The sequence below is a fragment of the Acipenser ruthenus genome, chromosome 8 (genome assembly GCF_902713425.1).
Source record: "Acipenser ruthenus chromosome 8, fAciRut3.2 maternal haplotype, whole genome shotgun sequence".
NCBI classification, from domain to species: Eukaryota; Metazoa; Chordata; class Actinopteri; order Acipenseriformes; family Acipenseridae; genus Acipenser; species Acipenser ruthenus.
Genome location: NC_081196.1, coordinates 3,907,671 through 3,924,816, shown reverse-complemented (window position 1 = coordinate 3,924,816; position 17,146 = coordinate 3,907,671). Strand labels below are relative to the sequence as shown.

Genomic DNA, 17,146 nt, shown 5'->3' with positions numbered 1-17,146 from the left:
ACAAATACATCTCAAGAAATTAAACCGAATGAAAAAAACAATTCACAGGAGTAAAAATACTACCAAAGACGTATTGCATGTGAAGGTTGTAATAGAATATTTTTGATATTATATTCAGCATGGCGAGTCACATGACCACGGTCCATTGCCACCGCTGTCACTCACCGCGGAGAGCTTAGCTGCTGCTGCCCTGGATGGGACTGCAATGATAACCCTTGTCAGAAATCCGTGGTCACTCCCCAGGGCGCCTCTGGGTGGTTTGAGAACCCCGTCTGAGGAAGCATTTCTGTGCGTGCTGCCTGCGGCTAAACCTTGCACCGACGCTGCAGAGCACTTTTCAAAAAGTAGTGTTTTGCAATTTGCTTTCATCAATATTTACCACGACCAGGGAAAGGAGATCCGGTCTCTTTGATTGGTACAAATGCAAGAATGAAGATGCGACTCAATATTGTAAAAATAAACACGTTATTATACCGGTACACACATTCATATATTGTAGCAATCTCGGGTTAATGCAGGCAGGCGCACCACACAGGGCGAGGCAATCCACACACAGGTGGATGGCGGGCGCGAACCCGGGACCTCCTGCACTAAAGCATAGCGGCGATTCCACTGTAGCCGGCTCCTTTGCAAGGAGAGTATAATCGGGCTTATGTCTTCGTGTGTGCTTACGTCACCTACCAGCGCTGCTGCTGCCTACCCCCGTGCACGCTACACTCTCCCCTGCCAGCAATCGCAGCATATTGCTCGCTCCCACAAAAATCAAAACTCTGCAGAAGACCTGAATGTAGAAGTACTGGCAAAAGCGATGTGTGCAGAACATCGCATAGGCCAGGCTGACCCAGCAAGTGATGCTTACAATTCTGTTGTATTCCATCATTCTCCCAGAGTGCAGATACGGGTCCATGTTTAAATGTGTGTGTGTGTGTGTATGTGTCTGTGTGTGTGCTTTGAGTGTTTGCTGTAACTTACATCTGCCTGTATTACCTGCTGTAAAAGCGTATGTGATTAAAAACAAGCCAATTAAAGAAAACACCATACACCTACGTACCCTTAACTGTAATCTTTGAAATCTGTGTAATTTAGTATTTACTGTTACTTGTTTTCATACTAGTCGCATTAACCTTAATCTTGTGTTTTCTCTTTTGTCAGGATCTGCTTCAGCATAATTTTCAGATGAATTTCCTAAGTTACTTTGATTATAGGCCTACATATAATGGCCATGTCAGATGCACATCCTCATGTTCTTGTTGTTATAAGATTAAATATATATATATATATATATATATATATATATATATATATATATATATACACACACACACACACACTGCTATATATCAGTATCAGCAAATACAGGACTAAACCTAGATTCTCACTTTCTATTACCTCATTAACGGGTTCTGTACTTGCATGGCAAACTATCCTCCCAGATCTCAGGCAAACTACACTGAGAAATTTACAATAAGTTGTATTAAAAGCACTAGACATTATAAATGTTTACCATAGCAAAAGCACAGCAAATTGTAGTAAAACGCAGCGAAATCATGGTTAATTATAAACTATGCATTTACCCAAAGTGTACTATGAAATTTTTTTTAAAAAAAGGTAGATCTTGAGATTTTGGCAACTGTCTATTCGTACACTACTTTCTCTGTCCCCTGGGTTATGACGATGCAAACCTTTTAAAAGCCCCAAAAATGTGAAATGTGATAAAGAGAAAGAACTGCATTTTTATATTTTTATGCTATTGTTTTATATTGTTTGTGTTTGCAGTCGTTGTCGTGGTAGTTGTGTTAATAATGATCACAAAACCACATCAATCCCATTCCATGCATATCAGTTATTTGAATTCCTGCCACTGCCACCAGCTATAATTGAGAAATAACTAAAGACAAGGGAAGAGGTTAACATGAGCAATCCACCGTGTTACCTTCCTCTTTTAGCAACACATTTAAAAACAGATCTCTGAAATCAAATGCATTTTCTATTTTACAGCAAGAAACTGATAAGGCAGTTCATCTGTAAAATTGTACATGCTAAAAATATATATCCTTTGCACGATATAACGTGAAGCACGGGGGGAAAAAAAACACTTGGGGAATGTTGCTTAGAAAATATACAATTTTTTAGAAATGAGAGAGAGAGTGGAGTACTATGTTTCGTCACGGTTTGAATCAACATAATTACAAACCAAACGCTGGAAGCTGCTAAAAAATAATTGGAATCCGACAGGGTATGAATCCTAATATGGATCATTTCAGTTTCCTTAAACTGGCTGGTCAGCGCGTTTAGGTTTGAATCTTTTACAGCTCGTTAGCAGGACAAATAGGGTTTTAAAAAATAATAATGCAAAATAAAATGACACACACTGTAAACTGTTTAGTTCAGTACAGGTCTGCTTTGAATACACCATCCTGTGTAATATAACAGCAGGAAGTGAGGGTTTAAAACGATGCGCTTGTAAGACATTATTAAAAATCGTTTCAGAGATATGACATGTCTAAAAGTAATAATGACGAGATATTACTCAGTAATATGATTTTAAACAAAATGTAAGCTTCTCACTAACCAAGACTGTATGCCTGCAGTGCCCTGAGCCACTTTAATTGACTGAGCGTTTTTATTGGCTCTAAGGAAAATGAACCCCTGCGTGAGCAACAGCTGTGTTTGGCTTATTTACCAAACCTTGCACTTTGTTTTACGATATTGGAAATGCATTTCAAATGAGCATCGGATATTCCTCCTGATGCATTGCATTGGAGGCTTTGGAATGCTTTGGGGTTCTCGAATACAGCCAACAAAAAAACTCTATATAGTGTAAACAAAGAAGGCTTTTCTTCATTCCAGTGTATATGCAAGGGGACCAAACCAACGAGCTGCATATGCATACAACTCAACAGCACAAAGCAGCCTGCATTGGATATCTGTGAGATTCCTGCAACTAGAACCACCTACATTCAAACCTGCAGTACAATATGATTTCTCATATTCTAAAAATGGATTTGCTGAAATGTAAAATACATAAATATACAGTTGCCGCGTAAAGTTTACATTACCTAATACATTACCATACAGCAATTGCATCTGTTGTATTCAGTCATTTCAGTGTCGTGAAGTTCATGATCCATTGTTTTGTTTTTTTCCCCCCACAATCACTAAATCCTTCCCAGTAAAACCATTGCCCTGCATTGGGAATAAGAAAGTCGATCCCCTTGTGAAATGTGAGGCCCTCCTACAATTGAGTCATGACTGTATGCAAGTTTGTATTGTCCTCAGTGAAAGTAGTGTAGGCTTGCTCATCATTTAGGTCAACATGTATTTTCTCAGTTGATAACACAACCTTATGAGTCATGTACTTATAATAGCTGGAAACAGAAATATAGATTTAGTGCAAATGCAGGGAAAAAAAAGATTTAGCCAAAAAAAACTCTTGACTTCAGAGTAAGAAGTGCGTGCCTTTTGATTCGCAAAATCCTCGTGCAAACAGCTTGTAGGTTTGCTTTAATAAGCTTTCGGCTGGTGTCTCTGATGCTTGTATTGTCTTCAATCAGTGCCGTGCTGAGTGTAAATCTATACAGGCATGTAGAGTGTGTTCTGTGCGGAGCTCTAGTTCATCATGTTTAATATACCAATCTGGAACTGTTTTGGGTAACGCTTTGAGTTTTGTAGATAAGTACAGTGCCTTGCGAAAGTATTTGGCCCCCTTGAACTTTGCAACCTTTTGCCACATTTCAGGCTTCAAACATAAAGATATGAAACTGTAATTTTTTGTGAAGAATCAACAACAAGTGGGACACAATCATGAAGTGGAACGAAATTTATTGGATATTTCAAACTTTTTTAACAAATAAAAAACTGAAAAATTGGGCGTGCAAAATTATTCAGCCCCTTTACTTTCAGTGCAGCAAACTCTCTCCAGAAGTTCAGTGAGGATCTCTGAATGATCCGATGTTGACCTAAATGACTAATGATGATAAATAGAATCCACCTGTGTGTAATCAAGTCTCTGTATAAATGCACCTGCACTGTGATAGTCTCAGAGGTCCGTTTAAAGCGCAGAGAGCATCATGAAGAACAAGGAACACACCAGGCAGGTCTGAGATACTGTTGTGGAGAAGTTTAAAGCCGGATTTGGATACAAAAAGATTTCCCAAGCTTTAAACATCCCAAGGAGCACTGTGTAAGCGATAATATTGAAATGGAAGGAGTATCAGACCACTGCAAATCTACCAAGACCTGGCCGTCCCTCTAAACTTTCAGCTCATACAAGGAGAAGACTGATCAGAGATGCAGCCAAGAGGCCCATGATCACTCTGGATGAACTGCAGAGATCTACAGCTGAGGTGGGAGACTCTGTCCATAGGACAACAATCAGTCGTATACTGCACAAATCTGGCCTTTATGGAAGAGTGGCAAGAAGAAAGCCATTTCTTAAAGATATCCATAAAAAGTGTCGTTTACAGTTTGCCACAAGCCACCTGGGAGACACACCAAACATGTGGAAGAAGGTGCTCTGGTCAGATGAAACCAAAATCGAACTTTTTGGCAACAATGCAAAACGTTATGTTTGGCGTAAAAGCAACACAGCTCATCACCCTGAACACACCATCCCCACTGTCAAACATGGTGGTGGCAGCATCATGGTTTGGGCCTGCTTTTCTTCAGCAGGGACAGGGAAGATGGTTAAAATTGATGGGAAGATGGATGGAGCCAAATACAGGACCATTCTGGAAGAAAACCTGATGGAGTCTGCAAAAGACCTGAGACTGGGACGGAGATTTGTCTTCCAACAAGACAATGATCCAAAACATAAAGCAAAATCTACAATGGAATGGTTCACAAATAAACATATCCAGGTGTTAGAATGGCCAAGTCAAAGTCCAGACCTGAATCCAATCGAGAATCTGTGGAAAGAACTGAAAACTGCTGTTCACAAATGCTCTCCATCCAACCTCACTGAGCTCGAGCTGTTTTGCAAGGAGGAATGGGCAAAAATGTCAGTCTCTCGATGTGCAAAACTGATAGAGACATACCCCAAGCGACTTACAGCTGTAATCGCAGCAAAAGGTGGCGCTACAAAGTATTAACTTAAGGGGGCTGAATAATTTTGCACGCCCAATTTTTCAGTTTTTTATTTGTTAAAAAAGTTTGAAATATCCAATAAATTTCGTTCCACTTCATGATTGTGTCCCACTTGTTGTTGATTCTTCACAAAAAATTACAGTTTCATATCTTTATGTTTGAAGCCTGAAATGTGGCAAAAGGTCGCAAAGTTCAAGGGGGCCGAATACTTTCGCAAGGCACTGTATGTAAATATGCAATGAACCATTTGCTGAAGTTTAGTTCCGTGTTAATAAACAGTCAATAGACATGCCATGCATGTGTGTATCTGTCATTAGACTGTCATTGGAGCTCATATTTCATATGCATGTTGAGTATGCCTTTTGAGAATTGGTAGTTTCCTGCTCCAGTAAAACAAAATAAAGACATATAAAGTCTGGTGTGTAGCATTATATAAACCAATATAAATAATGTGCATTTAATCCACATGACTTCCATTCACAAGAACATTTTCAAATTGGTTCAATGCATATTAATGAAATGCTTCTTTATGACACGCTATGGAAGCGTTATCCTATTTAGTTTCCCAATGGAGTGAAAATGATCCCACTGTAGGTTCTGCAGGATTTTTTTTTACCACTGCATATGTTTCTCTTTCAATCACCAGTCATCCCATTTCCTGTACAAGAGGGTTGTGACGGAGGACTCTGCAGCTTTAAAGCAAGGCAGCCAATCAGACGTAAATGTATTCAGAGCGTTTAGTACTCAGGATTAATCGAATTATAATTTAATCATCTGATCAAACACCAATTAGCATAATCACTTCAGGGGAAGGGCTGCTACAGATGGGAACCAACACATACTGCACCTCAGGCAACCAACACTTTAATGAGACATTTACAAAAATAAAAATAAAAAGTTACATATTTTACGGGACTCTGGTCGACTTTCAGTATTAATCTGGAGTTTCTAGTAATTCTACATCAATGCATCAAATGGTGGGTAAAAAAAAAAAAATCATGTGAAGTTAAATTAAACTTAATAGGGCATTTATCCCTTTCAGTGTCAGGTACTGGGGAAAATAACAACTTGCCTGATTTTTGCCGTTTCATCTCAAAGAATTGGATAGCATCTATGTAGATCTAATACTATATGTCCAGTTTTGAAAGAAGCACATGCTATATAGCAAACATGCATTTGCATATTGCATATTATATATATATATATATATATATATATATATATATATATATATATATATATATATATATATATATATATCACTGTTAAGGAGAGTTCAATATTTGTATGGCTTACTTTCAGGTAGTCTGTTTTGTTTCACTTCCTAGGTCATTTCACCAGAGCTCAGGATTCAGGGTTAAAGCATGTCACACTCTGCAAAGCATCAGACATTGGGGAATACAGCTGATAGGTTAAAGACAGGAAGGTGTGGAGACTATTGTACTTATTATGACACTAGAAATGCAAGACTACCAACTGAAAGTAAAGCATGCAAACTGAGCATCCTTTAACATGGGACCCCTTCAGATGTTCTGTAATATAAAACACATGTGTGCTCTAACAAAATATAGTTTTATTTTACAACTGGACACTCTTTCATGGAGACATACCTCAGTTTTTTGGTTTGGTTTGTATATATGTCAAATAGGTGGGGCTGGGTTAGAATGGTCATAGTGTCATATGACTGACTACAATGAAAATGGCTGTTCAGTGCAGGTTCTCTTCAGAGAAGCTCAAAGCAAGCTCCAAGCCCAGTAAGGGAGATCTGGAAGATTCAATGTTGGAGCAACAGACCCGAGAACCGTTCATAATGATTGCAAACATCATAAAACAGTAAAGGGAAAAACACATGAAAATGACATCTGAAGCTTCGTGCTCATAAACATAATCATGGTCATTAGCGTTACTACTGTTATTACCAGATTCAATACATGTAGGCTTAAAATGTAGCATACTGTATTATAATTGAATCACTACCAATACTACTTACCTAGTATTGTAAGGAGTGCCATTAGTATTTGTGACGCATCCACTACAGATCCACACACATGCAAAGCACATACAGTTGAGTTCAAGAGAAAGCAGCGAGCAGGATAAGGATGCTCAGGTGCAGCTACTGCAATTCTCCATCAAGACAAAGCCTCGCTTTTATGCTCTGGAATATCAAACAGTCTGGCCCCTGGCTATAAACCATAGGAAGAGAACAACTTGGCAGGGGTCGCTGGTGAGAAGAAAACACAAATATGAATTACCATGGGCTAATTAGGCTATCAAACCAGGGAACTGGTTACATAATGAAACCACCTAGGGGCATGTCCCTATTAAGGGTTACCAAGGTAAACCGACAGCTATACTAGACATTTACTGTAGATTATCATGGTTTACCATTGTTATTTTTAGTATGCTTTACCATAACTATCTGGGCTTTCCTATGCATGCTTTTACTATACTTTACAACACTTTGCCATGGTTGTGCAAAGGCATTCTTATTGCATTATACCCTAAAGGGTGTGGCATATCCCAAGTTAACCCATTGCAACGATTAGAACAGGCTATGGTGTTTTCAAGATGACTAAATGCTTCTGATGAAAGCAATGCCTGCCTGCGAGTGCGTTAGTAATCCGCCTCCCCTCCCCCTTTCCCAATGCCACACATACACACTTGCACTCACGTTTCATTCCCAATAACCTCTACTAATATGCTGCATTTTCCTCCAAGCAATAGAATTCTGATCCAGCCAGTTCCCCGTGCCCTTCTTATTATTATTATTATTATTATTATTATTTTTTATTTCTTAGCAGACGCCCTTATCCAGGGCGACTTACAATTGTTACAAGATATCACATTATTTTTACATACAATTACATTATTTTTTTACACATTATTTTTTACATACAATTGTCCGGTCAAGAGTCCAGAGCCCTAACCACTACTCCACACTGCTGCCCCCTTCTAGAACTTCCCATCGAATTCTAAATGAGCTCATCAGTAATGCAGCCCAGTTTCCTAGTACTGCTCTCCAAATTATTGGACACCAGTCATTTGTTATGGATCTCTCTCTCTCTCTCTCTCTCTCTCTCTCTCTCTCTCGGACTAAAGCGTAGATCTTAAATCTTACACTTCATTTAAAAATAAACTTTTAAGGGGAATTCAAGTCAGCCTTGTTCATCTCGCGGTCACTCTTTCCCATTATTCAAATTCTTTCTGGCTTTTATTTGCATATTGAATAAATAAACCTTTGTGGTTCTCAATGTTTCATAGACATAATAAAATAGCAGTTTGGAACACTGAATGTAGCAGGACAGAGTGATGTGTATCTGGCTTTGCATGGATGCAGCAAGAAAGGATCCATTTTGTTAATATGTGATCTTGTTGTTTAGCCCAGTACTGTGCCACTGCGTTATTCAGTGCTTTGATTAAGGGACAAATGTATTGACAGCAAAATTAATCACTTACTGTCTCTTACAAAAGCTGCACTGATTGAATGCCACAAATAGACTGTGTGGGAAACAAATGGGCAACACTATTCTCAAGTAAGCACAGACAATACCCCTTGGTGAATTTAAGTGCAAGTCTGATAAATACCAACCTACAGTTTTCTATTTTTGTTTTTATATAAATTCAGCCATTGGTACAATAAACTATAGTGAAGCCCAACTATACCAGTATATCAGTCAAATAAAGTGTGTCATACATAAGCATGTGAAGACAGGCGGTCATCTCTTTGTATTCCCAGATTCTCAGTAACTGAGCACATTGCATCACAATTGGATTAGTGGGTCTTTAAATATATAACTGTGACTTCAATGTGACATGTTCACGGGTGCCCTGGCTATATATCCTTGTGGTCAGGGAGAGGAACCCCTAATGGGGGATAACAGAGGAGTAGAAGAATTATAGGACATTTCATTTTGACAGTAAACAGTATTGTTTAGAGGAAAGGGTTGTCAGTTTTATGTACTGTACCGTAGCTATTTACAGAAGCTGACAAAAATATGTCAGGGTTATATTTGTAGGTCTGTAAAATTAATTACTCACACATTTAAGGGGAAATATCAAACCATAAGTCAGTTTTTGTTCCCCTTTTCATTTTCAGATATCAATACGTTTATAGAGACATGGAAAAGAGGAACTACCTTATCTCAAGTCTGTTTTTTATTACCATTTTGTTTAAATATGATTAGAGCTTCCCCTGGTGAAATACAGATATTAGGTTATCCAAGCAGTTATAAATTACAGCTCTAACTATTTTAACTGGTACTGTAATATAAGTTGTGTCAAAAGAACATTTACACATTATTGATATTCCCACGGTTACCGATACCTAGGGCTGGTGTCAGCATCAGGGCTACCCGGCAAGCGGCACAAAATGCATGACAACGAAATAACAAACAGCCACACCTGCGTGAAGGTTTCACTTCCGCAAGGAACGTTTCTGTGTGTTCTGTTTAGCCATCGTTCTGTTGCTTGAGCCACACCATGAGCCAGATTGCAGCATGGCTGAAGAATCATTTGCTCTAATCAACATTTGGGCCAACGGTTCAATCCAGAGAAGTTTGGATGGAAGCGTCCTTAACAAGCTGCTCCCAGGGCATTGGATACGCACATTGTGTACTTGCATCTGTCACCCAGGTCAAAAAGCAGTGTGAAATCGCGTAGCCGACCCGCATGACACCGGGTCCTGACCCGGGTAGGTTCCGACCCGGGTAGAGCATGCCAGGGTGAAAGGGGCTTTTGTGTAACAGGGCGGAGGCTGGGCATGAACCAAGCTTTTAACCTCATCTCACCGACAGGGGAAAGAATTCGTCACAGCAACGTATCACACAACACTGCCCATTACATATGGGAAAGAGTAAGGAAATTTACACTAAAATAATTACTAACAAGACATGTAATGGATGAATTTTTTCCAGGTCCAGTCGCCTTACTTATATAGAAGCAACAATAATAATGAATGCTTTTAAAATACATTAATATCTCACTTATCCCTTAACAGAACTATACTATACTTATTATTTTACATGTCCATGTAAAACAGTCATTTGCACATTCCTAATATATTCGCTCAAGCATCTCTATAGTTGTCATTTTCTGAAGCGAAGTCATATTTGCTATTTGATAAGCTGTTTTGTCAAATAGCTTGTCTGGAGATGTCTAAAGTGCAAATTTAAAGTCAGCCCACAAAATCAAGAGAAAATGTTACACAACTCTTATTAACCAAAAAAATTAAATAAACAAATACAAAGCAAGCTTATTCTCCCAAGTAGTCAGAGCTCCACGTTAAACAGTGCTAAACCCGATTCTGTGGGCTTGTTATCAACAGAGACACATTTTCTCAAGCTCGTAGAATTTAGGCCTGACTGACGCTAAGCCAGGCCCTTCGTCAGCCACACGCCAGCTGATAGGCTTGGTCTGGTGGGAATCAGCGATGCAGAGTGTGTGTGTGCTGGCAGCCAAAAAAAACAAATAATACTCCTCAGTCTCCCAGCTTTGCGTCCATCCCCATTTGGGCACAGTGAAACTATTTAAAATACAAAAAAAAATTAAATAAAGCTGCTCTGTGAAAATGAACTGGAACACCCAGTAATATATAGAAGATAAGAGCAACTACTCCAGCGCGTTCTTTTTAATATTTACAAATCTCTTTTTTTTTAACAAATACAGAAAATAACACAATGATTTATTTCCTGTATTTTTTTTTATCTATAAGAATTACAAAATATAAATATATTAACATTCTTATAATACAATGTGTAGTGCCATCCTAATCTATAAATGTTAACAACATGTTTATAGATTGCGTATAACAATGTATAACTGACCCTCAAACTAAAATGTTATTAAATAACCTAGTCCTATTTTTATTGCTCCAATGTTAATAACTCCTCTTTAGCTGAGAAAATATATATTCAGTCAATAACCAGATACAATATTGTTACAATCTTAATTTGATCAAATAACTACTGCTACATGCAGTATTTACGCAATCTGTTGCACACAGATACCCCAACGTGATTTAGCTAAAACAGTTCATGAACTGTGAACAATGTGAATTGTGGCTATCCCTATTCTAACAGAATTTAAATGTAAATGCAGACGGTTTTCATGACCTTGGTCAACCAATCTGAATGACCTCAGAGGCAGTATTTAGACCCACTGCTGCTTAGATCAAGCAAAAAGAGCCCTGCATGGCTGTGCTTTTAAAATATACTGTTAGAAATGCAATGGAATCTGCTGTTCAATGTATTCACTCTTCACTTCTCCATCTACCATTATAGGGCAGTGATTTTTCAACCTTGGTCTTCAAGTACCCCAAATAGCCCATGTTGCTGTTTAAGTGGTCATTATAATAATAATTATCATTATTAATAATAATAATAATAATAATAATAATAATAATAATAATAATAATAATAATAATAATAATAATGATAATTATTACAGCGCTCACCCGTTATAACGCACTCCATAATGCCATTACAGTAGCCCTTTTATACTTGTTATAAGGCAGAACACAAATAGCATGGTCTTGCAACTATGGCTCCCCACTATAGCGTTGTAAAAGGGCAAGAACTGTATTATTATTATTATTATTATTATTATTATTATTATTATTATTATTTTTATTTATTTCAAACAATTAATTATTTTATGCTATTATAAAAATACTACGATCTTAATATAATTCCATGCACATTTAGATATAGTTTATTACTATATGTTTTCTATCTTTGGATTCTGTTGTCGCTAACTCGCCCTGAACATCATTCCAGTCAAACCACGACAGAAGCTGCACAGTTGAGTCTATGATGCAAACTGACAGCTGTGTAGGAAGGGAAGGTACAGCATCTCACACGGCTCCAGTTTTGCTCGTGTCCCAAAAGTGACCCAAACAAGAGTGTCAGTCAAAAGGCAATCATTTTAAAAATGTTGTTGGGCTAAGGTGAAAGAAATGTATTTCCAGCTGATATATATATATATAAAAAATATCTTCGATAAAATGACAGAAATTACGGCCTACCTTTAAACCACTAAAACAAGCGATGGCCAATGTAATCTTTAAGTTATTTATTTTTTTAAGAAAGGATGCGAACATTAAAGAAAATTCTGCTCAACCATAAGAAAAACAATGTTAACAAAGCACACAGGCACATCTAAACCAGGCCTCGTTTAACTGTACATTTTGAAAGAGTTCAGTTTCACAGTACAGTTTCATTACATTCCAGATAACTTGTCCCTCTTTTTAATTTGATATAAATCCATGACGTACTCCACATAGGAAACAGATAATACATTGACAAAAGCTGCTTTTGCACTGGCCAAAAGTAGAAAACAAAATGGGTCATTTGGCTTCATTTGGAGACCCCAAATTAATTTTGATCATCTGAATTCGAGCAGCAGTTTCCTGAATGGCTTCCTCATCACCGCAGATGACTACAGCAACACTGCAATGCCAGTCCTGTACATTGAGCACAAGCTAGATAAATCAAGACCCAATATTACTGCAGTAGACGCACAATATTGGCTGTCAATGCTATAGTAGTGATGTTATCAATGTCTCCTATTGGATGAATAGAGGATTTCTAAAGTTTAAACTTTTAACAGCTGCCCTTCCATTCAGATGTTTTTTTGTGCCTCAGAGGCGGCACACCTAGTTGAGGGGTACTTCACTGAAGGAATTGCGTGTGTGGCAACTAGACAGACACTTACTGGTGGCTTAGGCTCTGATTCCAGGTGGTAATATTCAGTGTATATCAGACATACCTATCAAGCTCTGCCAGGTACCCCACGAGTCCTAGGGAGTGTCAGGCTTCTCTGCCTCCTCTTGACAGGACTGCACAACTTATCCTATACAAGGAGGACGAGCTATACATAGCTGGTCTAAAAGTCAGGAAAATAAGCACCTAACAGTACATATAGATGGAGCCACATCAAGGCATGGCTCTCTACCAAACAATGGAGCTAAAACTGCGAGCGGCCTCAAGGTTTGAAGGGATTATCCGCTCTTTCTTGGGCAGGCAGAGATTTCTCTAGAGCAACACCATTAAAATGATCTAATCAAGTGACAGAGTGCAGCCAGGAAGCACCAGGTTAGACAGGATTTTACTACCTTGTCATTCTGTTTTGCATGTGATAACCTTGCATCTGAAGTACAGCAGCCATGAACTGTTCTGTACATACCATTGCACAAACTAAAAGACCATGGTAGCAATAAACCCACCTAACCGAACTACCTTCATTCCATTGCTCATTGTCCGTCACCCGGGGGGATTTATTTAATCATTAGCTGTAATGTGTTAAGTGTCCAGTAGGTGTATGTTCTTACTGATGTCTATTTTCCATTACAAACAGCTCAATTCAATTCAAATCTTCACACCACTGCAGTATGCTGGCTCTAGTTACTGTTCCAGTAAAGAAGCATGCAGTACAGTTTGCATTTCTAAGATCACTTAAATACGGAAAGCATTTTCAGGTTGATACGCAAATCACTTCCGGGTTACCTGCATGTTGTGCAGTTCCTGCTCATTACGTGGGTATCCATAGAAACGGTACTATGGAGCATGTGCTGCACAAGATCCTAAGAGAACGATTGTTCTGGAATTGAGTCATTCAGCACAGAACAGTTCCATATCTAACTAGGAGTGTATAAAAAATAAAAAACTGCACACAAAAACAAATACGTTCACCGGTAATTTCTGATTATAGTCTTGCATTCAAAGCTTAATAATCTAATAATAAAAGCTGTACGGTACACTTCTTTTTATTTATGAAGTGTATGCCTATAGGGATTTGTATTTTTGGAAGTATATAATGTATTTAAGTTTAACACGCAGAGCATTCTAACATAACACAAATTAAATTGCTGGGTCAAATACAGACCTTAGTTTCGTCTATAAATTCATCCCTCAATAGATGCTTGTGGATGACATTGAATCATAGATTGGCTTATAATTCAGTGAAACCGTAACCTCGCTAGATAATGACGTGCATGCCTGTGCACAATTGATACAGTAGGTGCTTTAAGATGGGGGGGGGGGGGGTGTTACCATATGAGCATTTATATTAGTACCAAAAAGGCACAAATCAAGTCTAAAGGTTAGTTAAACAACCAATTAGCTTATAAAACAAGGGCATTTTTTTTTTCATTTCTATGCAAATCTGTGAATAACAAAATACCCCCCCCCCCCCCCCCCCACCATGCATAATGAGAATTGATGAATGTCCCTCAAGGTGTTAAGAAAGGCATCTCTCTCTCCCTCCTTCCCGGCCTCTCTCTCTATCTCTTCCTCCCTCTCTCTCTCTCCCTCCCTCCCCCCCCCTTCTCTTTCTCTCTCTCTCTCTCTCCCCTCTCTCTCTCTCCCTCCTTCCCTGCCTCTCTCTCTCTCTCCCTTCCTCCCTCTCTCTCCCTCTTTTCCTTCCTCTCTCTCTCCCCCCCCTATTTCTCTCTCTCTCTTCCTCCCTCTGCACTGTGAAGCAGAGACATTGCCCTCCTCTCTTCATTCACTTTGGGCTGTAGTTGTCTGTCAAATGCGTTTTTTTTCCCTTCCAATCTCCCCGTGTGCAGCTAACCAGATGTGAATGTACTGCATGTCCAGCACTCATTTCTCACCCTGCTCTCAGCTCATTTATTTCTATCTTCCAGGAACATCTCCCAAACAGCCTCTCTCTCGCCCTCTCTCTCTCCCTCAGCCAAAACCATTCCCTCCTCCCTCTACCCTTGTACAAATCCCCCTTCTAGAAATGCACTTTCCTATAATAGAAACACTCTTAATATACATTACAGTTCACTCTGCATTGTAGTAGTGGAAACCTGTTGGGGCCACCTAAACTGTCTTACTACAAGAGTGTCTTGTGAATATGTTATCTACCAATAAAATGTATGTAATATTATATATATATATATATATATGTGTGTGTGTGTGTGTGTGTGTGTGTGTGTGTTTTCAGCGCAGTTGATCTATTTTGAGGTTCGCATAACGAGATTAGACATAATATTTATTTTTGCACAATTGGTCTCAGATAAACTGCACCCAGATTACACATGTCAACTGTTACAGCTGCCTGCGGGAAAAGCCGTTTTGTAGCAATATATATATATTAAAAAACCAATTTAGAAAGAGACTAATTTTATTTTTAATTTACAGGTTACAACAATTGTTATGTTTTGGCCGTTGGTCCAGAAACAAATAAAATAAAACAAAGTTTAAGTTATTTTATTTAAAAAACGTGTTATAACAGTAGGGCCTAATTGTAAAAAATGTGTTTCATTACAAGATTCTAGTAGATATTCGTTTCAACTTTATAATTACGTTCGCATGGAAAACAAATTGCTCACTAAAAAACAAACGGCAACCAATGCTGCACGTCATTTTTTAAGATATCTTGGCATAAACATTACAGTGACATCATATGAAACCAAATATTCCAGTACTTTTAAATTCTATTAACACGTAGCACTTTTTTTTTCACTGTACGTCAAATAAAATAACAGGGAACATTTTTTTTTAATTAATTTAATTTAAACATTTTTTTTTTTTAAATAATAATTTGGTTGTCGATTATCCCCTCCGCAAAAAAAAAGGTTGATAGGGCTATACGCTATCTGTTTACCCGGCATACAGTATGTATGTCCCTACATTATATGCAGTTACGCCTTGAGATGTGAATAGGTAAGCTAGTTTAATGATTACAGGGCAATTCCATCCTCGCTCGCTCGCTCGCTCGCTGTGTGTGCTTACAGAGCAGCATTAAAATTACAAAGCAACCCCCTAGCAAACATCAATTTAAAAAAAAAGTTATTTAATAAAAAATAAATTAAAAAAAACTTACCATTCAAGATGCTCTGCAAAAATATAATAGCCAATATCCACATGCCCTGCGCCTTTCTATCCTCCCAGCTATGCTTCTTTTCTTCCTCTGCACACTTTCTCCTTGTTCTTTTTTTTCCTTCTTCAATTTGTCAGTTGGAAGGGTACAGGGCTGCAAGCTACGGGAGATTAGTCCAGCTTTTGCTGGTTGCGCTCTCCTCTCTCTCTGTATTTCTGCCTGTCTCCCCTTCTCACTGTGCGCGCGCTTGGAGAATGTGTATGTGCGTCTGTGATTGTCTTGTTCTGTAGAGCTGTGATCTAACTCCGCTCCGCTCCTGATCTCTCTCTCTCCCCTTTTCCTCTCTCGTGCTTTTTCTCCTGCCCGCTTCACAGAGATGCTTTAGAGACGAGAGGAGGAGGCTTGCTTGCCGTATAGCCCAGGTGTGTTGCTGACTCAGGAAGCTGGTTTTCAAAGAGGCAGGTCCACACGGACACGCACACACAGGTGAAATGTATTTCCAAATGATGATGATTGCAAATAATAATAATACAAATTAAAATAAAATAACCATTTCCACTGATCAATAAATTATATTAATAATAATAATAATAATAAGCATAAGCATAAGAAAATAACAGACGAAGGTTATTGATGATATTAAAAAAGATTATATAGACTAGCAATAACAACCCAGCCCAGTCGAACTGCAGTAATAATCAGACTCTGAACGCAAACCCTCTTCCTCACTTCCCTCCGTCCAGCAGGCAGCAAGCAAACACATTTTCCCACTGCTGTTTTAGTCACATTGATCCCTGCGCTAACCCTCTCTGCCTCAGAGCATTACAGAGTAACCCTCTCCTCGGCTTCTGCAACCACCTCAACTGCTCACAGCTAAGGTGCCGCGCGTTCGCATTGCCATCATCGCCGGAGGACTGCGCAAGGACAACACACCGCGTACAGCCAGCAGTATGAAAGATCCCTTCTTGTACACATTTTTAAAACATAAATATGTATATAGTGAGAGATTATTTTTGGATAAAGGAGTGTTATATCTATCCATACATTTGTGTGGTTTCAGTATTGTTATATTCTAAATAGATTGTAAGAATTAATAAAAAGCTTTATGGTATATTCACTTTCTTGTGGGACATATCACTGGTTTACACTTACATCAACCCGTGTTATGGCATCGTTGTGGAGTCACTGTAATGTTAGGAACCGATGACCTTGATTCGTGCATGGAACCGCAGAT

At 38.6% G+C, this 17,146-nt stretch overlaps 1 protein-coding gene across 2 annotated transcripts in view; it reads right to left on the bottom strand.

Moving 5' to 3' along the window:
* Positions 1-16,844, bottom strand: part of LOC117407124 (cell adhesion molecule DSCAM) — a 175,477-nt gene extending 158,633 nt beyond the window's left edge. For both annotated transcript variants that reach the window (XM_059028101.1, XM_059028102.1), the window contains exon 1: positions 15,916-16,844. In XM_059028101.1, the coding sequence (XP_058884084.1) occupies positions 15,916-15,958 (43 nt within the window). In that variant the 5' untranslated portion in view covers positions 15,959-16,844. The remainder of the gene's footprint in view (positions 1-15,915) is intronic.
* Positions 16,845-17,146: the final 302 nt, after the last annotated feature.